The 23,774-nt window shown below is 54.3% G+C and overlaps 1 protein-coding gene across 2 annotated transcripts; it reads left to right on the forward strand.

The window, feature by feature from the left end:
• The first annotated feature begins 1,278 nt into the window (after window positions 1-1,278).
• Window positions 1,279-23,557, forward strand: PLCD1 (phospholipase C delta 1). 2 transcript variants are annotated; one of them, XM_054481264.2, is made up of 15 exons: window positions 1,279-1,469; window positions 10,682-10,846; window positions 14,300-14,528; window positions 19,382-19,511; window positions 19,610-19,841; window positions 20,495-20,696; window positions 20,783-20,927; window positions 21,005-21,154; window positions 21,248-21,406; window positions 21,628-21,787; window positions 21,901-22,017; window positions 22,422-22,600; window positions 22,691-22,823; window positions 22,895-23,044; window positions 23,196-23,557. In XM_054481264.2, the coding sequence occupies exons 1-15, from the start codon at window positions 1,436-1,438 to the stop codon at window positions 23,279-23,281; spliced, it is 2,271 nt and encodes a 756-aa protein (XP_054337239.1). In that variant the 5' UTR covers window positions 1,279-1,435; the 3' UTR covers window positions 23,282-23,557. The 2 variants fall into 2 exon arrangements, with proteins under 2 accessions (XP_054337239.1, XP_054337238.1); XM_054481263.1 differs by lacking the exon at window positions 1,279-1,469 and adding an exon at window positions 5,725-6,667.
• The last annotated feature ends 217 nt before the right edge of the window (window positions 23,558-23,774 follow it).

A 23,774-nucleotide genomic window follows, 5' to 3' on the forward strand; every position in this document is an offset into this window, starting at 1 on the left:
CGATGCCTGCCAGTATGGATTTGCTCATCCCTCAGCAAACATGGAGTGTGGCCCTGGGCAGAAGGGAAACCAAGGAGGGACCTGACAGGCCTGCCCAGGGCAGGGGTGTTTGCACTGCAGGACAGGATTGGAGCTGAGTGCCAGGTAAGGGGTGAAGCCCCGTCTGTGGAGAGGGGGCATGCAGAGCAGGGGGCTCTCCAAAGCCCAGAAGTCCTGATCCACTTTTAACCCCCAGAACCAGAAGACTGTCCTTCAGCTGTTTCACATCCCTTATTCAAGGCCACCTAGGGCCCAGAAGAGGAGGGACTGGGGTGAGCCCAGTCCCCTCCTTGCAGAGCTGGTCCAACTAGCTTTGCCTGACTCTCACATTGGCCTTATCAGCCCAGGAGGCCTGCGTGGCTTCACTGGGGGACCTAGCACCCCCCCATCCTGGGAGGCCCTCTGGGGGCTCTCTGACACCAAGAGCCCAGTTTTCCCAAGGGACTCTCCAAAGGGGTGGTGGGCAACAGGATCCAGGGACCCTCCCAGGGTCTGTGGTGGGAGGGGTCTCTGGGCAACCTATAAAGGGGGTTTTATGGGTCCCAAGAGTTAGGGGGTGGGTCTGCATAGGGACCTTGCCCAGACAGCCCCTTGGGAGGCCACCTGAAGAAGGGATCCTGGGGATCCTCCCCCTCGGCTGCATGGATCGCTGGGGTTTTGGGATATGAGGGGCTCAAAAGTGAACTCCGTGCACCAGCTTGCTTCCCCCTCCCCCCACCCCCAACACTCCATCAAAGGCACTCTTGGGGTTAGAAACCTCCCAGCCAGAGGGAAGGGGACCCTCCTCCCGACAAGGTCCAGGTATTGCTCTCTGAAGACCTTCTAATCATGTGCGTGCACCCATTTCGCAGAAGGGGAAGCGAACACTGGGGAGCTGCGGCTGGAAGCCTGGACGCCGCGTCTCCCTAGCGCAGCAGCCCGGCTGGGCGTCGGACCTTACACTATCCCTTTCCCGGGATGACGCCGGATTCTTTCCAGCATCACCCCGACCCCAGCGAGGCGCCCACAACAGGGCGTGGGGCCCGGCCGCCCGCGGTAATGACAGGGCCCGCGGCTCGTGGGTGGCGGCGGCGGAGGAAGCTGGAGGGATCTGGCTATTTCTGGTCAGGGTGCGCCCGCTGGCCCGGGCCAGGGTTGGCCAGTCCTACGGGCCCCCAGCTCTGCCCTCCCTCTCGCGTCCCCAGGAGGGGGCGGGGAGAGACGCGGGTTGGCGGGCTCAGGGGGCGGGGGCGCATGCCGGCGGGGGCGGGGCGGTGTCCCGGGACCACCCCCGGCCTCCTCCCACCGCGATCCATTCACGTCCCTCCACCGCACTCCGCTCGGACCCCAGGCCGCCGGTGCTGTCGCCTCTCACGTGAGTCCCGCGGTGCCCCTCCCGCCGCGCCGCCCGTCGGGCATGGACTCGGGCCGGGACTTCCTGACCCTGCACGGTGAGTGCCTGGCCCGCGCGAGCGGGAGACCCTGCAGGGGCGGACGCCTGGAAAGCCGTTCCGGGCCCTGGACAGGGAGCCCCCAGCTCCTTCGGCCGCCTCCACACCACCCCGGGCCCGCCTCTCTGCCCCTTCGCCGGACTGGGAAAATCTCAGCCTGCGGCTCCCTGGGTGGGACTGCCGGGCACGACCCTGGGCGTTTCCAGGCTTGTCCGAGATCTAGCCCCGGGGGTGGGCGGGCGGTACGGGTCTGAAGACTTCCCTCCGCCTCGCGGACCCCCTTGTCCTGGTCACGAAAGTCTGGGCTCCATCATCCCGCTCGCACGGAGGGGCGGAGAAGGAAGGAAACAGCATCCAAGAACGACCAAATTCTCCTTGCCCCATCCGGGCCGCCCCAGAGGCTCCCCAAAGCCTGGGCGTGCCTGGACAGCGTCAGGCCGCGCGGGTGTGGCGGAGTAGGGGCTAAGGGGGTGTGGAGAGGAGGTGTGCAAGTTTAACTGTGGTCGGGCCGTGCAGCCTTAACTGCCCAGCGCAGAATAGTCAGCGATGCTCAGGCTGAGAGAAGCAGCCCGATCCCCTCATCTGCGACCCTCCTCGGGGTACAGGGCCAGGTCTCAGCTGAAGCTGCCTGCTCCATCCTTTGTCCAGAGGAGCTTTGTTTCCTCCGATATGAGCCAGCTCTTTGCCCTTTCGCTGTCCCTCCAGCAGCGAGGGGAGCCTGGGCTCCCAAATGCAGATCTGGAGGCCTTCTGGGAGGCGGGAGGTTGGGGAGAGTAACTTTGACTGGGCGCCTCTTTGCTCCAGGACAGGCACTCACCCACCCTTGGTGGGGGCTTGCCCTCCTGCCCCTCCAGATCACTTGCCAGCTCAGCAAACTCTGCTCCTTTCATACCAATCACTGCTTTACTGTATATCCCTCTCTTTTTTAGTACCCTTGGGGTTGGAGACTTTAGTGGCCACCACCCATCCATGTAAACTGTTCATGGACATAATAGATGGGAAAGAGAAGGGCAGAGTCCTCTATCCTTCCACTAGAGTCCCCCTGGAATTTAGAGGGACTTAAGAGATGTTCCCATCAGCCAGCCTCCAGTCTATCTCGTGTTCTCCAGTTGGCACAGACGTGGTCCTCCTGGCCCAGAGAGACCTTGCTCTGTGCCCAGAGCTGTTGCTTTTACACCAATAGCCTAGGCTCCTTAAAGCCACCTTGTCTAGATGAGTCATGGAGTCCCTGCCCCTTCCACTGCTCCCTCTTCTTTCTTCAGGCCAGAGGTGTCTTTCGTGCGCCTGCCAGACTAGCAAGAAGGGAGGCTGGGCAGCTGAGACGACACAGTGGACACCTCTGCTTTCTCTCTGATACAGCGTCATTCCTTTGCTCCTGTTGGAACAGGCTTCATCCTCAGTGTCTGTGCCTTTGTCCAGTTTCTCTCCCGAGGCAGCCTTGATATCTTTTCCATGGAGGAAGACACATGGAGGCTCAGTCAGGACCTCCCAGTCCTGTGGCATAGGCTTGGCTGCCCTGGCCCACCCCATTTGAGACCAGCCTCCCAAATGCCTAACTCAGTCCAGTCTTTCCTGAAGGGTTGACATGAACACTGTGACCCCAGCCTGTTTTCCCTGAAGGCCCTGCCACTTCTAGCTCATCACCCAAAATTACCTCAACTGCCTTCTGTCCACACTGCAAACCAGATGGGGAAATAAGAACCTGTCAAGGAGAATTGGTGGGAGGGGGTGATCACTGTGCCCTGTGCTGTTCCAGGTTGTCTACACTTGCATTAGAGAGTCTGCATCTGTTTCACAGTGTGGGTGCCCCAGCACTGGATGTGCTGCAGGACCACACTCTCTGGCTTAGGGCTCCACACTCTCTGGAAGGAGCGCAGAGGGACTCCTTCTATTGGCCTGGGGAGCTATGCGGCTCACCTAGATGTGACATGTCCCTTCTCTCCTCACCCCAGATGCATGCAGAAGTAACGTAGTTTACTGGCATAGATTCTGAAAGCAAAGTACCTGAGTTCAAGTCCTGGTTTTCTCATCTCAGGTGAATCCCTTGACTTCTCTGTGTGTCAGTTTCCTCATCTGTGAAATGGGGGATAATACCATCTACCTCATAGGGTTGCTATGAAGATTGAATGAGATAATATCTACACAGCAGTTAGAACAGTGCCTGGTACCCAGTGAGTACTATGTTCCTGCAGGAGGCCCCCTCCCCAAATTTCTATGCCCTATGAGTTGCCATCTATAGTTCTTTGGGAGATGATGGGGGCATCATAAGGTAGTTCCTAGTCATGGAAAATAGGGCCAGAACTAGATTCAAGAGCGAGCCAGCCAGCTCTTTCTAGTGCCTCTGAAACCCTCAGACTAATGCGACAGCCTCCATCCTCCTTCCTTCACCTTACTTCCTCCACTCTTTTTATTCTGGCTATGCCTGGACTGGCTTCTCTAGCAGGTCCCCCGATGTGCCCAAAAGGACATTACCTCCCAGGGCCCTCCCCTCACTGAACACCCCCCACATACACACTAACTTTTCCTACACCCAATCCCTTTTGCCCCCACCCCTGCAAGACGTGCCATTTGTAAAAATAGAAAATTGAGGGGCCTCATCTTGGCCCCAGGAGACCTGGGCTCCAGTCCTAGCTTTGCTTCTACTTACTGTGGGCCTGAGAATCATCCATGGGATAGCAATACGTATTTCACAGTGGGTGTTGTGAACATAAACGCCAATGGGCATAGAAATTCTAGGTTGCCCCAAAAACCAGTCTTCCAAAAGATGATGATTCCAGAGCTCTTAGCAAGTTGGGGTGGCCAGCTCCTCACTCACCTATGTTTCAAAGCAGTCTGTCCCTGGGCTTCCAGGCCCATGCTACACAGGCACACACTGATCCACACCAATCTTAACTTTTTGTGCCACAGATCACTTTGGCAGTCAGGTGAAGCCTGTAGACCCCTTCTCATGATCATGTTTTTATTTATTTATTTGTTTATTTATTTATGAGACAGAATCTCACTGTCGCCCAGGCTGGAATGCAGTTTGCGCCATCTCGGCTTACCGCAACCTCCACCTCCTGGGTTCAAGGGATTGTCTTGCCTCAGCCTCCCGAGTAGCTGGGATTACAGGTGCCAGCCACCACGCCCGACTAATTTTTGTATTTTTATCAGAGACGGGGTTTCTCCATGTTGGCCAGGCTGGTCTGGAACTCCTGACCTTAAGTGATCCTCCTACCTTGGCCTCCCAAAGTGCTGGGATTACAGGTGTGAGCCACTGCGCCCGGCCAGGATCATGTTTTTAAATACAGAAAATAAAATACATAAGAATTCAAAGGAAGCCAATTATTTTGAGATGTTATTCTCTCTACAGGTTCTTGAGAGGTCTTTGGTCTGGTTAAGAACCCCTGCGCAGCTTCTCCATAACACAGGCTCCCTTTGCACTCTACTTCCCCTCTCCAAAGAATAGCTTTTCCGTGTTCATATTTCAGCTCATCTACCTTGTCCATCTACTCACCTTGCTCATGATTTATTCTCTCTGGTATGACCTTAGGCAAGTTACTCTGCGCTTCAGTTTCTTGTTATTACTGCTGTGCTTGTCTGTGCCAATAACTGGCTTTGCCAGTGACTCACTGTCAATGCTGGTGACTGGAGCTGCAGTGAAGCGAACTGGGGGAACTATTCAGAGGCTGAGAGTAAGAGTCAGGCCTCTGGGTGGTGTCCTGACCTTGGCACACAGTAGGGGCTCAATAAATAATTACTGGGTGAATGAAAGGGAAGTTGTGATGTACATGAAAGGACTCACTGTTGCCGAGCATATTGGCAGCAAAGTTTTGTGCAAAGTTACAGTAGTTCTCAAGTATTCATGAAAGCCACCCTGGGTTAATGGGCTCATTTTAAGATCAGCATTTTTTCAAGAATTTCGTTTGCATCCGGCACCTTGGGGATTATCACTTTGGTGGTCAAACCGAGAGAAGCAAACAGGCCCACCTGAGGTTCACAAATGAGGCAACAGCAAGCTGAGTCGCAATGAATTAGTTGAGCAATTGAAGTAAAATACTTGGGGTGGGGGGGCTCGGTGTCTGGCCCAGGCTCCATCCCCAGTCCCGCCTGGCCTCGCCCCACTCAGGTCCCCGCTAGACTGCCGCCTACCTCCCACTGGGACTCCCCTCAGCTTTTCTCCCCAGACTCAGCCCTTCGGTTCTGCGCCAGCCTCCAAGGTGGCGTTAGAATTCGCCGCTCAGGCTCGTTGGTCAGACTCCGCCCACACTGCCTCCCGGGCCCTGGCTCCGCCCCTGTACCGCCTCCAAAGCCGAGGGCCCGCCCCTCCCTGCCTGGCCACCGCCCTTCCAGTGCGGGATCCTCCCAGGCTCGCCTCCTGGGCCCCTCCCAGGCTCGCCTCCTGGGCCCCGGCCCCGCCCCCGGGCTGCTTCCTGGGTATGGCTCTGCCTCCACGTCGCCTCTGGAGCAGAGGCTCCCGGCCTGAGCTCCGCCTCTGGGTCTGGCCCCTCCCTCGCCCCGCTGCCTTGGCTCTGGCCCCGCCCCCAGGCTGCGACACTGATTTGCTTCCTGGGTTATGGATTTGTCCCACTCCGCCTCCGCTGGGCCCGGCACCTCCTCGGCCCCGCCTCCTGGGTTCTGGATCCACCCCCTATCCCCACCCACGCCTCGACACCGCTCTCGCCCCATCTCCAGGGGGCATTGGTCCCACCCCTCTTGGATGGCCCAGCCTTTTGGGGTCTGACTCCGCCCTCCCTTAGCCCAGATTTTCTTCTCGTCCCGCCTCCTGTGTTCTGACTCCCCCCACTCACTTACTTTGCCTCGGTTTCTCTCCCGCCTCACCTTCAGGGGGCATAGATCCCGCCCCTCGTGGACTAGCTCCGCCTCCTAGGGTCTGACTACCCCCTCAGCCCAGATTTCCCTCTCGTCCCGCCCCTCCGAAGTGCGCCCCTCCTCTCGAACTCTAGCTCCTCCCTCCCATTCCTGGACTCCGCCCCTGCTCCCCTCCAAGGGCGACAGTTCCGCCCCCCGGACCAGAACAGTGGGTGCTGTGAGCATAAAACACTGGAGGCGGCACTGTCCCGGACCCGGTTCCGCGCAGGCAGGGGCACTGTGGAAGGCCATGCAGTGCCTGGGGATCCGGATCCGGAGCCGCTCCAGGGAGCTCTACCTACAGGAGCAGAGCCTTAAGGTGGCGGCGCTCAATGGACGGAGGCTGGGTAAGGGGCGCAGAGCACTCCGAGATCTGCGGGGAATGGGAAGGCAGCTGGAGCAGGACGCCGACCACTTGTCCCTTAACTCGGGGCCATTTGCCTTGGAGCCTTTAACTGGACATGTTTAGTACTTCTGTGAGTGTGTGGCCCACTGTGGGGCAGTGTTTGCAGTGGTAGCACGTCGGAGTGAGTACTAGGGTGATTAGTTACCCCTTCTCATTATTTAACTCAGCCCTTCCAAAGCTCCCCATCCCTTGTCACCCGACGCCCTCCTGTTTACAAATTTCTGAGGCACCGTGTATGTGGCCTGATCTGTGTAACCAATGAGGTGATCTGCAAGAGTTTGTGCTTCAATATGATCCTGTGCAAAAGTGTGTCTGTATGTGATGGGTGTGACAGTGGTGATCTAGTATGGGACCCAGTGCCGACTGAGTAGTTCTGTCATGCCTGCGGTCTGTGGTGGGGCCACTGTACAGTGTGTAATGATGGTGATGGTGTGTAATGTTGTGAAATAAAGTGTGTGACATTGTGGCACTGAGGGTGGCTGCTTGTAACCCAGTGTGACAGGGTATGATCTGTTGTGATACTGTTCAACTGAGTGTGACTGTATAACCAGTGTGACAGTGGATGACCTAGGGTGACTGAGTGGTTCTGTCATTCCATTATGGTGTGTGTGTTATATGGATTTTCTGATGTTCTTACTCTGTGGCAGTATGTCCCTTCACAGTGGCTGTGTAAAGTTTCATAGCGCTGACCCTGTGGGTAAGCTACCTGCTTCTGAGTCCTGACTCCACGATGCAACTTCCTTGAGCCTCAATTTCCTCTTGTGTAAAATAGGAATAATGACAATGCCTTCCTCAGAGGGTTATTGAGAGAATTAAATGCATGTGCTAAGAACAGTATCTTATTTAAATATTAACTATTATTATGGGAGCCCCTATCATCATCATCATGATGTTCTGGCACTATATGTTATGTGGCTATGCATGACTAAGTGTGACACTGTGCAACTCCCTGTGACAGTGTGTAATTTTGGGGGGCAGTGTGTCATTGTGTGTGGCTCATTGTCTCTTTGAGGTTGTGTGAGTGGTGGTCTAGTGTGTGACTGTGTATTTGTGTGGCCATAGCTGTGTAGCTGTGTATCGCTGTGGGTCCTAGGCCCAGTGTGTCTTCATTATGCATCACCCTAGGTATAGGGACAGGACTCCTGGCACCTCCCTCAGCTTCCCACTGGCACCTGCAACACCCTGTATGCCCCACCACATGGCCATCTCACTGTGCACAGCTAGCCTGGGCAGGCTGCAAGCTCAACCCAGGGTCAGCTCAAAGGCCCCTCGCCACCACCCTCCCACAGGAGGAGAAGCTATTAGATTGATGCAAAAGTAATCACAGTTTTTGCTACTGAAAGTTTTTGCTATTACTCTCAATAGCAAAAACCGCTATTACTTTTGCACCAAACTAATATTATGACTGGGTTGAGTAGGGCTGGGTGAGGGGTGCCACAGACTTTCTGGGTGCTAAGAGGGCAAGGGTGGTGGGGCAGGCAGTCCAGAAGCTTTGGAAACAGAAGGGCCCCAAATGAGGCTAAGAGATGAGGGCAACTGCCCAGGTTTCCTAATGGTCCAGAGGGCTGTGGCTATCACCTTTCTGGAATTATCACCCTGGAACTGATGTCCACCTTTTAGAAACCATTGTTGGCAGCTGGGGGTTTATCTCTGCCTGACTGTAGATAGGGCCACATCCTGGCTCCAGGACAGGATGAGCATGTCATCTCTTCATGGTGTTTTCCAGAACAGGAGGGTGGTGCTCAACTTCTACTTCCTGGCTCCCAGCTCCATCCCCATATGTGCTGTCAGCAGTGGCTTGCCCTGATGTATGCCCAGCTTGTGGGGCGGGGTGCTGGCAGAGGGTAAGGGGATGTCCCTCTCAGCTTTAGAGGGACATCAGCCTTAGAAGGGATAGTGGAATTCCCCACCGGAGGCCGGAGGTGGCCCTGTCCTCCGGCAGCCTGGGAACTCCCTTCTGCCTCCTCTTGTCTCAGGCTCCTCAGACACAGCCAGTAGTTGGGAATATTCTATCGGAGCCCCCTTCTTTTCCACTGGGACTCCCCTTGGTCTAAGAGGGAGCTGCTCACGCTAAGGCAGAACAGCTCATCAATTGGGTGGACAGACCTGGGAGAAAGGTGGAGGAAGGTCACATCAGACTGTCACCCCTGAGGAGGCCCAGGGATGCCTCCCCCTCACTGTTCTTAGCCCAGTGCTGATGGGGGAACAAAAGCAGAGAGAGGGAAGGGAGTTGCCTAAAGCTATAGGGGGTGGATGTTAGCACTGGCCTCTGTCCTGACTGGAAGCAGGAGACTGGGGAGGAATAGAGAGTGTGTGAGCAATTGAAGCCTGGGGAATTGGTCCAGAGGGTTCTGTGAGCCCTGAAGATATGTGGGACAAGCTGGCTGGGGGAGGCGGCATGGATAAAATGGGAGAGGCCATCTGTTGTTGGGGATCTGGGCTCAGAAAAGAAAAGGCCTGTGGCTTTGTGAGGGCTTCCCCACATAGGCTTAGGCTCAAGACCCTCAGACTAGACCCTTGAAGTCCCTGAGGCTGCCACTGTGCTGGAGCAGCAGGACAGAGATTGCTGATGGGCCACATAGTTCTGGGGAGAGAAGTGAAGTGGCCGATTGGCTCTCAATAGAGCTGGCTGCTGGACTATATACGTGGCTAGGGTGATACACGCACACATACGCCCTTATAGATGTTTCTATATTACACCAGTGGGTTACTAAGGGTTGGGGTCACTTTTATCAACTTTATCAGTTGGTGCAGGACCTGCTGGGTGGTGAAGGCTCTGGTGTCCTTTTGGTGCCTCCTGTCTGGGCCTGGTAGGACTGAGGGCATCGCATCTTTGGGAGCCCACGCCTCTGAGAGCAGCAAAAGAGTGGGGCAGGACTGGGGCAAGCAGCCAGGTTCCTCTCTGTGGGCTCTGGGAGAGGACCTGCTCAGCTTCGGAGAGGACCTGCTCAGCTTCGGAAAGGGATGCACTGTGCCTTAAAGCTGCTGTAATCCTGAGGGGTCCCAGACCCTGGGCACTCTGAGATGGGGCTGGGGCAGCGAGGGACAGAGCCATCCCAACAGGCCAAACACAGGCTACAGTGCACTCATCTGTCTCTTCTTGGGGCAAGGATCAGAGATCACTCATGTGGGCTCAAGTCAGAGGTGGGGGGGACAGCAAGGGTAAGGGTGGCAGAGATGGGCACAGGGGTCCCACAGCAACCACAGTGTTGACACCAAGAACCCCAACTGCCATTATCTCGGGGCCTGCACAGATTCAGGCATCATCTCATTGAACCTAGAACTTCCCTTTGAGGTGGTTGCTGTTATTATCTCCATTTCATAGACAGGAAAGCAGAGGCCCAGCAGCATGAAGTCCCTTGCCCAGGTCACACAGCTTGTTGGGAAGGGCACCTGAACCTAGGCACAAATGATTCTGGAGCTATTGGAGTTGGGACGTTGTTTGGCTCCATGACGCTCTGGGGTCCATTTCCTTCTGTGTCTGTCCCCCTTTTGTCTCCCTGCTTTGCTTAACCTTTTGATCCCAGCTTCCTTCAGTTCACTCTGACTCCTAAGTGTGACCAGGAAGGGCTCACCTAATCTTTCAAAACCATCTTTCAGAACATTTCTTAGGGGCCTGGTCCTCTAGGAACCAGGGATTCTTGAATTAGCTGCCTTTCTTTTGTTCATTCAGCTGTGGGTGGCACATCACAGTGTATAAGTATGGTCTTGGGTGGGCAGGTATCCCGTTTGCATGGTCACCTTAGCTGGCAATCAGGGATGACTTCCTGGAGGAGGGCAGGTTCTGGGAGCAGGTTGGAGCATGGGTGGAGGAGGGAAGAGTAAACAGAGCTGAGGATGAGGCTGGTGAGAAGTGGGCTCTGAGAAGGTCCAGAGGTGGGCATGGCCAGTGTGGGGCCTAGGGCATCAGGGAAACTAGTGGAGAAGGTGGCATCTTACTGGCTTTGATCCCCAGGCCTACAGGATGATGAGGATCTACAGGCGCTGCTGAAGGGCAGCCAGCTCCTGAAGGTGAAGTCCAGCTCATGGAGGAGAGAGCGCTTCTACAAGTTGCAGGAGGACTGCAAGACCATCTGGCAGGAGTCCCGCAAAGTCATGCGGACCCCGGAGTCCCAGCTGTGTGAGTGCCCTGGGGTCACAGGGGAGGGGATAGAGTGTGGAATCGGCTCAGGGCTGGGTAAATATAAAGGTCAGTCATGAATCAAAACCACGGATGGGGAAACTGAGGCCTGGCCTGGTGGGGCGTAGGTCATTTATACAACCTGGGCTGTCAATGGGGAAACTGAGGCTGGCTGGGGTTGGGGAGCGGGGCCAGTTAAATTGCCTGTCGGGAAATTGAAGCCTAGTCTGGGCTGGAGAGGGCAGTCATGGAACGAGGACCACAGATGGAGATGGCAAAGCTTTTGAGGGATGGGGATACTTAACCATGACCACAGATGGGGACAGCCAGGCTCAGAAGCAGGGAGGGAGTTGGACGGTGGCCCAAGGTCCAGGCAGATAAGGTACTTCCGGGGTTGAGTGGCCGGGTGGGAGCTGGGGCCGCAGGAGGCAGCTCCTCCCTGAGACTGGGGCCGCAGGAGGGGTGTTAGGGCAGAGCAGGACTGGGACACACAGGCAGAGGCCACTGCTGGGGAGCCCTTGTGGGTCTGAGGGTATTCTGGAAGCTTCTAAAAAGACCAAGGAACCCAAGTCTCAGGCCACAAATGGAGAGAGCCTCCTGCAAGGCCGCAGGGAGAAGAAAGCTCTGCTCACTTCACTCAATTCTCTCCCTTTAAGGGAGAGAATTCCCTAAAGATCCTGTAAAGTGAGATGTCTCCCTCTATGCCTTTACTTGGTGGGGAAATTTTAGACCGATGATGTACAGTTGAACAATGATGGAAATGTTCTGTATCTGCACTGTCCAGCATGGGAGCCACTAGCCACTTGTGGCTATTGATTGAGACCTTGAAATGTGGCTAGTGTGACTGCCGAACTGAATTCTCAATCTTATTTAATTTTAACTAATTTATATTTAAATAGCCCCAGGTGGCTAGTGGCTGCTGAATTGGACAGTGCGTATAGGTCATTGCAGCCTGGGTTTCACATAGCCAGACCCCTGGAGATCCTTCACCCATTCTCCTGCCATTGGCTGAGGTGTGGGTGGGGAGATGGGGGCAGGTCTATGGGGAGTGAGGCTGGACATGGGTGATAAGCCCAGGTAGGAGGAGAGCATAAGGAAGGGGAGGATCAGCCCACCGAGGGTGCCCCAGCAGGGTGCCTTTCACCCAGGAAGGGTCTGCCTTGCCTCAGGACACTGGACAGGACCCTGAGAAGGTATGGCCTGCCAGCCTGTGGCCAGTGGGGGTGCTGAAGGTAAGGCAGGACAGGAGCAGGGCCAGTTGCGGAGAGCCGGCTGGGTCCTTGGGGCTGTGAGCCATGGAAGATTTCTGAGCACGGCAGGGCAGGGTCTGAGGGGTAGGGGCTCCAGAACATTCTGAGGAAACCACACAGAGCCCCAGCTCAGCTTGCTGCCCCACAGTACAGGAGTGACCGCCTGACCTTTTCTCTGTCTGTGGCGCCAGACAGGCTCCTTCATGGGGCTCTTGCCCTGATATGGGATTTCCTGTTAGATGCTGGTGGGTGGGAGCACAGTGAGAATGGGGATCTTACACTCTGAGCCCTGGGGATTCCTTGGAGCCCACCTACCTACCGATACATATGGATGACTCCCAGTGTGTGCCTAGCTCTTGGGAAGCGTGAGGGGGGAGATAGAGGAGTGGAAGACCCAGGCCTTTCCCCGCAGGAACCACATTTGAGCTGGCGAGAGGAGGACCTTGTATTGGGACAGCTGTGAGCAGATGGGCAGGAAGGGCATTGCAGGCAGGAGGCCCAGTGTGAGCCAAGGTGCAGGGTGAGGAGGAGGAACAGGCATGAATGGGAGGCTGAGGGGCTGCAGGGAGCCAGGTCCAGGGTCAGGGAGCCAGGTGTGCACAGGTATGGAGCAAGGCCTGAGGGGGCTTTCTGCCGGTCAGACGCCTGAGACGGGTCTCGTGCTGAGCCTGCTTTATTGGCTGCCTCCCTTCTCTGGGTGAGCGGTGAGACTGTTGTCTTTAATTGCTCTTTAACCTGGGAAACAGAGGCCAGGTGAGGGAGGCCTGGAATAGCCTCCCCTTCTGCCCAGTTTTCTTTGGCTCTGCTTCCTGCTTTTTAAGTCTCCCCAATCCTGCCACTACTACCCACCCCCATGACTCTGGTTCCCAGAGGCCAAAGGTGTTATCAGAGGTGAAGGCATCTGGACTTTCTCTCTGTGTGGGTGAGGGCGTTGGCCTTGGTGGGGGTCCCGTGGCTCAGGCTTCCTGTTTTCATTTCTGACCCAGGCAGCTGCAGCTGCACCCTGTGTGTGGCCGTGTGGGTCACCAGGGGCTGCAGGCAGAGGGATTAAGCAGTGCTATCCTCTGTCCCCCAGATGGCCCTGGGCTCATGTATCCCACTCCTCAAAGCCTGCAGCCCAGGCTGGCACATGTTACATTTGTGGGCCTTGCAGGTGCTAGGAGGCTCCTGGGCACTCAGAGTGGGTGGGCACAGGGAGGCACAGGTGGCCTTCAGCTAGAACCATCTAGGAGCCAGGACAGATGGATGAGGATGGCTCAGGATGGAGGTATGGCAGGGGCAGAGCCTGGATCCTGCTGCTGCGAGGCACAGCATGAGCCTGACTGGAAGAACTGGCTCCTGGCCAGGCCATGGAGGGCACATTGGAAGCAGGGGTAGACAGGGTCTGGCATCTCCCTGAAGCTTGGAAGGCTGGGCTGTGAGGGGAGGACCCTCCCCTTGGCTCCCCTAAGGGCAGAATGATGTAATCTCTCAGACCCCTGCAGGGGACCTTCCAGTTTGCCTCTTGGGACTGGGGAAGGCAGAGTCTTCCTGTACCCCCTGCCAAGGGGCTCCCTGAAGTCAGGACACACACAGCTGCACACAGGGCATGACCCTATCTCCTCTCCCATGCAGGGCTTCTCCCTCTGTCTTCGGCCCTCTGCCCATAGACCCCAGGGCTGGGGCTAACTGAAGGTGGTTCCAGTCTCTTGAATGTTCAGGAGAGGGACCTGGTGGCTCTTGTGGCTTTATCGGGTCAGGACAGACCCAAAGTCCAATACAGTCAGAAGGGTGCATGGCCCTTCTCTGTCATGGGCCCCACACTCCAGAGTGGTCTGTCCGCATCTCTAAGAGCCTTGCCCTGCCCCAGTCCTCTCCCTGGGACCCTGCACCCCCCATCACCGAGAGAGCAGGCCTGGGGTCCCAGGTGCCCTTTCCACCCTGAAGTCTGTCTTTCTCTCACTCTCTGTCTCCACTGTGCCTGCAATGACTGTGTCTCATGCTCTGTCTCCCCCTCAGTTTCTGTCTTCCTTTCTCCTTTTTGTCCCCCCACTTATCCAACCTCCTGCCCCTCTCCTTTCCTTCTGGATCAAGGCCTGATCTCCGACCCTGGCTCTGTGTCTCCAAGCCATGCCCCTCTCTACTGTGGCCTTGGCCATGTCAGGGTCAGGGACTGACCTCACAGCATTCTATCCCTCTCTCCTCCACCATCCCCCTCTCGCAGTCTCCATCGAGGACATTCAGGAGGTGCGAATGGGGCACCGCACGGAGGGTCTGGAGAAGTTCGCCCGTGATGTGCCCGAGGACCGCTGCTTCTCCATTGTCTTCAAGGATCAGCGCAATACACTAGACCTCATTGCCCCATCGCCAGCTGATGCCCAGCACTGGGTGCTGGGGCTGCGCAAGATCATCCACCACTCAGGCTCCATGGACCAGCGGCAGAAGCTACAGCAGTATCCTTTTGGTGGCAGTGGGTCCAGGCCTGGCTTGCGGACACTGGCTGTGGTTATCCTCAGGGCAACCTGGGTATGGAAGCTGGTTTAGGTACTTTGGGCTTCCATAACAAAATATCATAGACTAGGTGGCTTAAACAACATAATTTATTTTCTCACAGTGTGGAGGCTGGAAGTCCAAGGTCAGGGTGCCAGTATGGTCAGAGCCTGGTGAGGGCTCTCTCCTTTGCTGGCAGATGACTGTCTTCTTGCTGTGTCCTCACATGGTGGGGAGAGACAGACTAGGTTCTCTGCCATCTCTTCTGGTAAGGGCACTAATCCCGGTGCGGGTGCCCCACCCTCATGACCTCATCTCAGCCAAGTTATCTTCCGAAGGCCTTGTCTCCAAATATCATCACGTTGGGCATTAGGGCTTCAACATATAAATTTTGGTGAGTTGGGGGGTGGGGTATACAATTCAGAAGGGAAGGAGGGAAGGTACATGAAGCCATCTTTGGTCTAGTCTGACCACAGCCCAAATAGCTCTGCTGCTCCCTGATACTCCCTGTGTCCCCGTCTGTCACCAGCATGGAGTTGGGGGTCTGGGGAGCCTGAGGGGAGCAGCCTGCTGCAACGGGAGACCAGTCTTGGATGTTTTAATCATGTTTTCTAGAGTTACTACATGATTTCCCTCTGGGAATCGGGAGGCCATGGTACCTTCCTGTGCCGTTCTTTGGGGAGTGATCAAGTTCCCCTGGGTCTGGTGTGTAGGCCAGCCTGTGGGCTTAAAACAAATTAACTTCAACATTTAGTTACACAATGACACACTGGTTTATGATTCGAAGTGGTCAGGCTTCTGGCATGTATGGATTAGGGTGGAGCCAGCTCTCTCCATTTTTTATGGCAGCTTTATTGAGGTATAATTCACATACCATATAATTAACCCTTTTAAAGTGTTGAACCTGATTCAGTGCTTTTTAGTATATTCACAGAATTGTGCAGCCATCATCACAATCAATTTTAGCACATTTCCATCACCCCAGAAAGAAACCCTGTACCCCTTAGCAGTCACTCCCCATTTTACCTCAACCACCAGCCCTAGACAGCCACTAATCTACTTTCTGCCTCTATACACTTTCCTGTTCTGGGCATGTTACAGAAACGGAATCATGGAGTCTTTTGTGACTGGCTTCTTTCATTTAGCGTGACGTTTGCAATATTCATCCATGTTGTAGTCTGTGTCAGTACTTCATTCCTTCTAATTGTCTAGTAATATGCTATTGTATGGATAGACCACATTTATCTCTTCACCAGGTGATGGACATTTAGATTATTTAGATTGTTTCCACTTTGGGGCTTTTATGAAGAATGCTGATATTAACATTCGTGTATAAGTTTTGGTGTGTATATATGTTTTCATTTCTCTTGGAGTAGAATCGCTGGGTCATATGGTAACTATGTTTGACCTTTTGAGAAACTGCCTGTTTTCCAAACAGGCAGCATCAATTTACATTCCCACCAGCAGTATACGAGAGTTTCAGTTTTCCATGTCCTTGACAACACTACATCTGTCTTGATTATAGACACCCTGTGGATATGAAGTGGTATCTCATTGTGATTTTGATTTGCATTTCCCTAATGATTAGTGATATTGAGCATTTTTCCATGTACGTTTATATATCTTCTTTGGAGAAATATCTATTCAGGTCCTTTGCCCATTTTTTGGATCATTTGTCTTTTTATTATTGAGTTGTAAGAGCTCTTTATATATTCTAGATACAAGTCTTTTATGGGATTTATGCTTGCAAATAATTTCTCCATTCTGTGGGTTGTCTTTTCTCTTTCTTGATGGGTTTTTTTAGGCTAGAAAAGTGAAACAGTGAGAGTGGAGAAGGAACAAAGAAATCTGGAACTGCTTGTGATCAATTAGTTGTAAACACCCTTGCACTCAGATCAGCCTCTTGATATTCTTTGAAGCACAAAAGTTTTTGGTTTCGATGAAGTGTAATTCATATACTTTATTTCTTTTGTTGTTTATGTTTTTTTGGCATCATATTCACAAAAGCTTTGCCTAATCTAAAGTTCTGGGATTACAGCAGTGAGCCACTGCGCTGGGCCTGAATTCTCAATTTTATTCTGTTTGTCTATATGTCTGTCCTTGTACCACTACCACAATGTTTTGGTTCCTGTAACTTTGTAGTAAGTTTTGAAATAAGGAAATGTGAGTTCTCTAAATTTGTTTCTGTTTTTTTTTTTTTTTTAATATTGCTTTAGCTATTCTGGGTCCCTTGAGTTTCTATATGAATTTTAGGATTAGCCTGTCAATTTCTGCAAAGAAGCCAGCAAGATTTTGATAGGGATTATATTGAATGTATAGATCAATTTGGAGCATATTCCCAGTATAATAATGTCAAGTCTTCTGATCCATGAACATGTAATTCTTTCCATTTATTTATGTCTTCTTTCATTTTTTTTCAACAGTGCCTTATGGTTTTCCAGGTTTTGCACTTAAACAATTTCTTTAAAAGCATTTTATTCACTTTGCTGCTACTGTAAATGGAAATGTTTTCTTAATTTCACTTTCACATTTTTCATTGCTGGTGTATATCCACTCCTTAGGGGACACATTTTGAGCCCTGTTAATTTCCTTTTCTGTGTGCTTTTGAGCATTTGAAAGACTTTTAAGTGTTATTTCTCAATGGCACATCCGCCTGATTATGAGCTTTTTAAAAAGCCCAATTCTATGGCATTTTTGTCATAATCCCACCTTTGGCAGAGCCTTGACCTTGGACAATCTCATGCCCTCTGCAGAGTCCTGCTGCCTAGACCTTAAGATCATAAAGCCATTCTAATTTATAGTGCATACACTCAGTGGAACATTATACAGTCATTAAAGCTGTTTATGGAGACTGCACTAACACAGGGAAATAATTATGATATAATGTTACACAGAAAATGGACTACAAATGTATGATTTCCATTATTTTTGGCAGATGCATCATTAGGAAAATTAAAATCCGGGCCGGGTGCAGTGGCTCACGCCTGTAATCCCAGCACTTTGGGAGGCCGAGGCAGGTGGATCACAAGGTCAGGAGATCGAGACCATCCTGGCTAACATGGTGAAACCCTGTCTCTACTAAAAAATACAAAAAATTAGCCGGGCGTGGTGGTGGGCGCCTGTAGTCCCAGCTACTTGAGAGGCTGAGGCAGGAGAATGGCCTGATCCCGGGAGGCAGAGCTTGCAGTGAGCCAAGATTGCGCCACTGCACTCCAGCCTGGGTGACAGAGCGAGACTCCGTCTCAGGAAAAAAAAAAAAAAGAAAGAAAATTAAAATCCAGAAAGGCTGGGCTTGGTGGCTCATACCTCTAGTCCTAGCACTTTGGGAGGCTGAGGCAGGTGGATCGCTTGAGCTCAGGAGTTCGAGACTAGTCTGGGCAACATGGCAAAACCCCATCTCTACAAAAAATGCAAAAAAAAAAAAAAGCCAGGCATAGTGGCACACACCTGTAGTTCCAGCTACTTAGCAGACTGAGGTGGGAGGATTGTTTGAGGCTGCAGTGGGCCATAATCATGCCACTGCACTCAAGCCTGGGCAACAGAGTGAGACCCTGTCTCAAAAAACCAAATAAATAAATAAATTGCAGAAAAAAGTATTAGGAGGAAAATGCAAATATCAGAAGCTTCTGGAGGAGGTAGGTAGATCTTTAAAACTTCGTTATAGGCCGGGTGAGGTGGCTCACACCTGTAATCCCTGCACTTTGGGAGGCCAAGGCGGGTGGATCACTTGAGGTGAGGAGTTCAAGACCAGCCTAACCAACATGCTGAAACCCCGTCTCAACTAAAAATACAAGAATTAGCCAGGCATGGTAGCATACGCCTGTAATCCCAGCTCCTCAGGAGGCTAGGGCAGGAGAATTGCTTGAACCCAGGGGGCAGAGGTTGCAGTGAGCCAAGATCATGCCAGTGCACTCTAGCCTGGGCAACAGAGCAAGACTTCTCCCCCCCCCCAAAAAAAAGAAACTTCATTCTAACATATATGTTTTCCAAATTGTATATATATGGGTATAGATGTGGAAAAGAATAATTATGACAGAAAGCCAGGTGAAAAAGATCAAGTTTAGAATGGTCCAGCCAAGCACAAGATTCGTGTGCTGAAGGCTATTCAGCAGGTGGAATATCCATTTCTTTAGTGTTGGATATTTATTATTATATATGTTGAAAACCAGTCCAGATGGCTCATATCTGTAATCCCAGCACTTTGGGAGGCCAAAGCAGGAGGATTGCTTGGGCCTAGGAGTTTGAGACTAGCCTGGGCAACATAGGGAGACCCTGTCTCTACCAAAAAAAAAAAAAAAAAAGCCAGGCATGGTGGTGCGGTGCACACCTGTAGTGGGAGAATCACTTGAGCCTGAGAGGTCAAGGCTGCAATGAGCTGTGATTGTGCCACTGCACTCCAACCTGGGCGACAGAGTGAGATCTCGTCAAAAAAAAAAAAAAGAAAAAGAAAAGGAAAACCAGAAGGATATACTTTGGAATGTTAATAGTATTTATCCCTAGGTGATAGACTACGGGAGATTTGTTTGCTTGTTTACTTTTCTGCATTTTCTAAATTGTCTACAGTGGGCCCTTTTGTAGTAAGAAAAGAAATGTTTTAAAAAATTTGAAAGGTTTGAAAACCAGCAAATAGAAAAAGAGCCCTTTTAATGGAATGTAACATTTTCCTCTGAAGAGGCCACTGAAACATGGATGTGTAGTAAGTCAGGCCTGCAGGGAGCTGTGGCTATAGGTGGCTTCAGCTGGAGCCATCCATGGCTCTGGCTGGGACCTTGGTGGGTTCCAGGGTTCCTGGGTTCTTTCCTTACTTCTTGCCCAGCTGGATTCACTCCTGCTTGCGAAAAGCTGACAAAAACAAGGACAACAAGATGAGCTTCAAGGAGCTGCAGAACTTCCTGAAGGAGCTCAACGTCCAGGTGGATGACAGCTATGCCCGGAAGATCTTCAGGGTGAGGCAGGAAGTGGGGGCTGGGGCTGCCTGTCCATGGGGCCCTTGACCTCAGCCCAAGGCCTGCTCTGAGCCCACTCGGCTGTCCTGGCTCTGCAGGAGTGTGACCACTCCCAGACAGACTCCCTGGAGGACGAGGAGATTGAGGCCTTCTACAAGATGCTGACCCAGCGGGTGGAGATCGACCGCACCTTCGCTGAGGCCGCGGGCTCAGGGGAGACTCTGTCGGTGGATCAGTTAGTGACGTTCCTGCAGCACCAGCAGCGAGAGGAGGCGGCGGGGCCTGCGTTGGCCCTCTCCCTCATTGAGCGCTACGAGCCCAGTGAGACTGGTGAGAGCCTGACCAGGGCCTACCACCTGCAGTCGCAGGGCCGCACTGGGCTGGGACACCCCTGGGGAGACTGCAGCCAGAAAGAAGGCAGCCGGAGGGAAGGGGCTGCCTCAGCCAGCCCCGGGGCCCTGCTCCGCACTTTCTGGTCCTATGAAAGCCGGCAGATGAGAGACAGGGCTCCGGCATCCCTGCCCTTCTCTGGTCCTGTTTCCCTCTTGGCACCTCCTTCAGGGGGCTTTGAGGACCCCTTCTTCAAGAAACGAGAGAGATGGCTGAAAAGCAGATGCTACTCCTGCTTCTTTTTTTTTACTCATTCTTGGCCCAGCTTTGAGATGTGATAGAGCAGAGAAGATGGGGCCCTGCTCTGGAGGGGGCTCCAGTCTGGAGGTACAGAGAACGGGGAGATGACACCCTGTCCTCAGGGGTCTTAGAGTGTGCAGACAGGGGAGGAGGAGGAGGAGACAGGGCCCCACTCTGGAGTAGCCACCATCTGGTCGAGAGCCTCAGACTTATCCTAATTCCAAGAGCTCTGGAAGACTGGCTCAGGACAGGCAGGCAAGCAGGTTCAGAGGGCTCCTCTGTCCAGATGGGTGGGCAGCCAGGAGCACCTGCTGGAGGCTGGCTCTGACGGGCAGTGGCCTCCTCCCTCCCAGCCAAGGCGCAGCGGCAGATGACCAAGGATGGCTTCCTCATGTACTTACTGTCGGCCGACGGCAGCGCCTTCAGCCTGGCACACCGCCGTGTCTACCAGGACATGGGCCAGCCGCTTAGCCACTACCTGGTGTCCTCTTCGCACAACACCTACCTGCTGGAGGACCAGCTAGCCGGGCCCAGCAGCACTGAAGCCTACATCCGGTGCTGCCCACAGAAGCCTTGGGTCGGGAGTCTGGGTGGGACCTGGGACAGGACCTGGAGGGTCCTAGCCACCACCCTCCCCGCAGGGCACTGTGCAAAGGCTGCCGATGCCTGGAGCTTGACTGCTGGGACGGGCCCAACCAGGAACCGATCATCTACCATGGCTATACTTTCACTTCCAAGATCCTCTTCTGCGATGTGCTCAGGGCCATCCGAGACTATGCCTTCAAGGTGGGAGTGCCCCTGGCAGGTGAGGAGTGGGAAGCTAGGGGTGGCCCACCACTCCTAATGTGTCCTTGGGCCTCCAGGCGTCCCCCTACCCCGTCATCCTGTCCCTGGAGAACCACTGCACACTGGAGCAGCAGCGCGTGATGGCGCGACACCTGCATGCCATCCTGGGCCCCATGCTGTTGAACCGACCACTGGATGGGGTCACCAACAGCCTGCCCTCCCCTGAGGTGTGTGGTGGGGATGGGGGATCCCTGGGGGAGGGCGGGGAGCCTGGCCGGAGGGGCTAGGTGTGTCTTGACCAGTTGCCCCTCCTCACCTAGCAACTGAAGGGGAAGATCCTGCTGAAGGGGAAGAAGCTCGGGGGGCTCCTGCCCCCTGAAGGGGAGGGTGGCCCTGAGGCCACTGTGGTGTCAGACGAAGACGAGGCTGCTGAGATGGAGGATGAGGCAGTGAGGAGCCGTGTGCAGCACAAGCCCAAGGTTTGAGGGGGAGCTGTGGGATAGGGCAGCCCGGGCCTTCCCCATCCCCTCACCCCTGGGAGGTCTGCCTTGTCTCAGTTCTCTGTGGCTGCCACTCAGACCCTCTGCCCCGCTCTCTCTGTCTGTCTCCCTCTGTCTCTCCGCGCCTGGGTTTCTGGCTTTCTCAGTGCCTACCCTGCCCCAACCACTGAATCTAACCCGGGCCTCCCCGTGGCCCCCAGGAGGACAAGCTCAGGCTAGCACAGGAGCTCTCTGACATGGTCATTTACTGCAAGAGTGTCCACTTTGGGGGCTTCTCCAGTCCTGGCACCCCTGGACAGGCCTTCTACGAGATGGCGTCCTTCTCTGAGAACCGTGCCCTTCGACTGCTCCAAGAATCAGGTGAGGCCTGGCTCCCCACCACTCCCCTGCTCTGTTACAGAGAGAATTGGCAGGGCAGGGCTTGGGCCTCACCAGGAGGCCTCCACTGCTGACTGAACCAAACCTCCCCTCAGGAAACGGCTTTGTCCGCCACAACGTGGGGCACCTGAGCAGAATCTACCCGGCTGGATGGAGAACAGACTCCTCCAACTACAGCCCCGTGGAGATGTGGAATGGGGGCTGCCAGATCGGTATGGGCTGGCTGGGGCTGGAGGAGGCCTGGAGGAGGGTTTCAGTCCCAAGGCCGGGGGCCTGGAGCCTCGAAGGCCATGCAGTGGCGCTCTGAGGACCCAAGCAGGGTCAAATGCAGGGGCTTGTGGAGCTGGTAATATCAGTCTGGAAATATCTGCCCACCAGCATGTCACAGTGTCTGAAACCTCATTAGCACACTAGTCCTTTGAATTCTGACACCAGGAATGGAAGGTGTGGTTAGCATGGTGGGTCACTGGGGTGGCAGGAGGGCAGCAGGCATTGGAGTGATGCTGGGCCCTGCTAACTCACCATGTGACCCTAGGCCTCAGTGTACCATGAGCAGGCTGTGCTCTAGGGCCCCAGGGCCAGCCCACAGCCTGCGACTGCTCTGTCCTGCCTGTAGTGGCCCTGAATTTCCAGACACCTGGGCCAGAGATGGACGTGTACCAGGGCCGCTTCCAGGACAACGGGGCCTGTGGGTACGTGCTGAAGCCCGCCTTCCTGCGAGACCCCAACGCCACCTTTAACCCCCGCGCCCTGGCTCAGGGGCCCTGGTGGGCACGGAAGCGGCTCAACATCAGGGTACGCCGGACCTAGGAGGGACAGGTGCCCATGGACCTCCCTTCCCCGCTACCACTCCTGAACTATCCATTGTCCTCTGCCTTTCCTCAGGTCATTTCGGGGCAGCAGCTGCCAAAAGTCAACAAGAATAAGAATTCAATTGTGGACCCCAAGGTGACAGTGGAGATCCACGGCGTGAGCCGGGACGTGGCCAGCCGCCAGACTGCTGTCATCACCAACAATGGTAGGTGCCGGGCCCGGGCTGGGCTACTAGGGCTGGTGTTCATGCTGTTGATATGGTGCCTGTCCCCCTAGGTTTCAACCCATGGTGGGACGCGGAGTTTGCGTTTGAGGTAGTTGTGCCTGACCTTGCCCTCGTCCGCTTCTTGGTGGAAGATTATGATGCCTCCTCCAAGAATGACTTCATTGGCCAGAGTACCATCCCCTTGAACAGCCTCAAGCAAGGTGAGTGTCAAGAGAAGGGGATGGCCAGGGTGGTGGGAAGCAGGGCCTGGCGTCTCTTGGGCTGGGGCTGGCTGTCCCTTGAAGCATCCCCCCTGAGTGACCAGAACTCTCTCTGTGTTCCCTCCTGCCTGTCCACCTATCCACCCACCAGGATACCGCCATGTCCACCTCATGTCTAAGAACGGGGACCAGCATCCATCAGCTACCCTCTTCGTGAAGATCTCCCTCCAGGACTAGGCTGGAGGAAGCCAGTGGGGTCCCCCCGAGTGGGCTGGGCCCTCTGTCCACATGTGGGGACAGGGCTGGTGTGGCTGCTCCCAGCCTCTTGCTCAGAGCTAGGCCCCCAAACTGCCTTCAGCTCTAACATAGTGTCTGCTGCTGCCTCCCCGGGGACCGGGAGCTAGCCCAGTCCCTGGAGCTGTCCTTCATTCCGTTAGGAACAACACTGCAGCCCTCTCCACCCTCTGGCCAGCCGGTGGTCAAGGGTTTTTATAAAAATCACGATAAGATTAAGCCTTGTGGTCTCTTTACCTGGATGCCAGAAAAATCCCCTGTGAAGCATGTGTGTGTGTGTGTGTGTGTGTCCCCATGTCCTAGAGTGCTGGAGCCCCAGCACCTCACTCTCCACCTTCCTTGCACATAGTTGAGTAGGGCAGGGGTATCTGGAGAGACCAATGAGAAATAAACCCCTCTGTGGGGTGGCACTGAAAGGTCACACCCGCCAGCCCTG

The sequence above is a fragment of the Pongo pygmaeus genome, chromosome 2 (genome assembly GCF_028885625.2).
Source record: "Pongo pygmaeus isolate AG05252 chromosome 2, NHGRI_mPonPyg2-v2.0_pri, whole genome shotgun sequence".
NCBI lineage: Eukaryota > Metazoa > Chordata > Mammalia > Primates > Hominidae > Pongo > Pongo pygmaeus.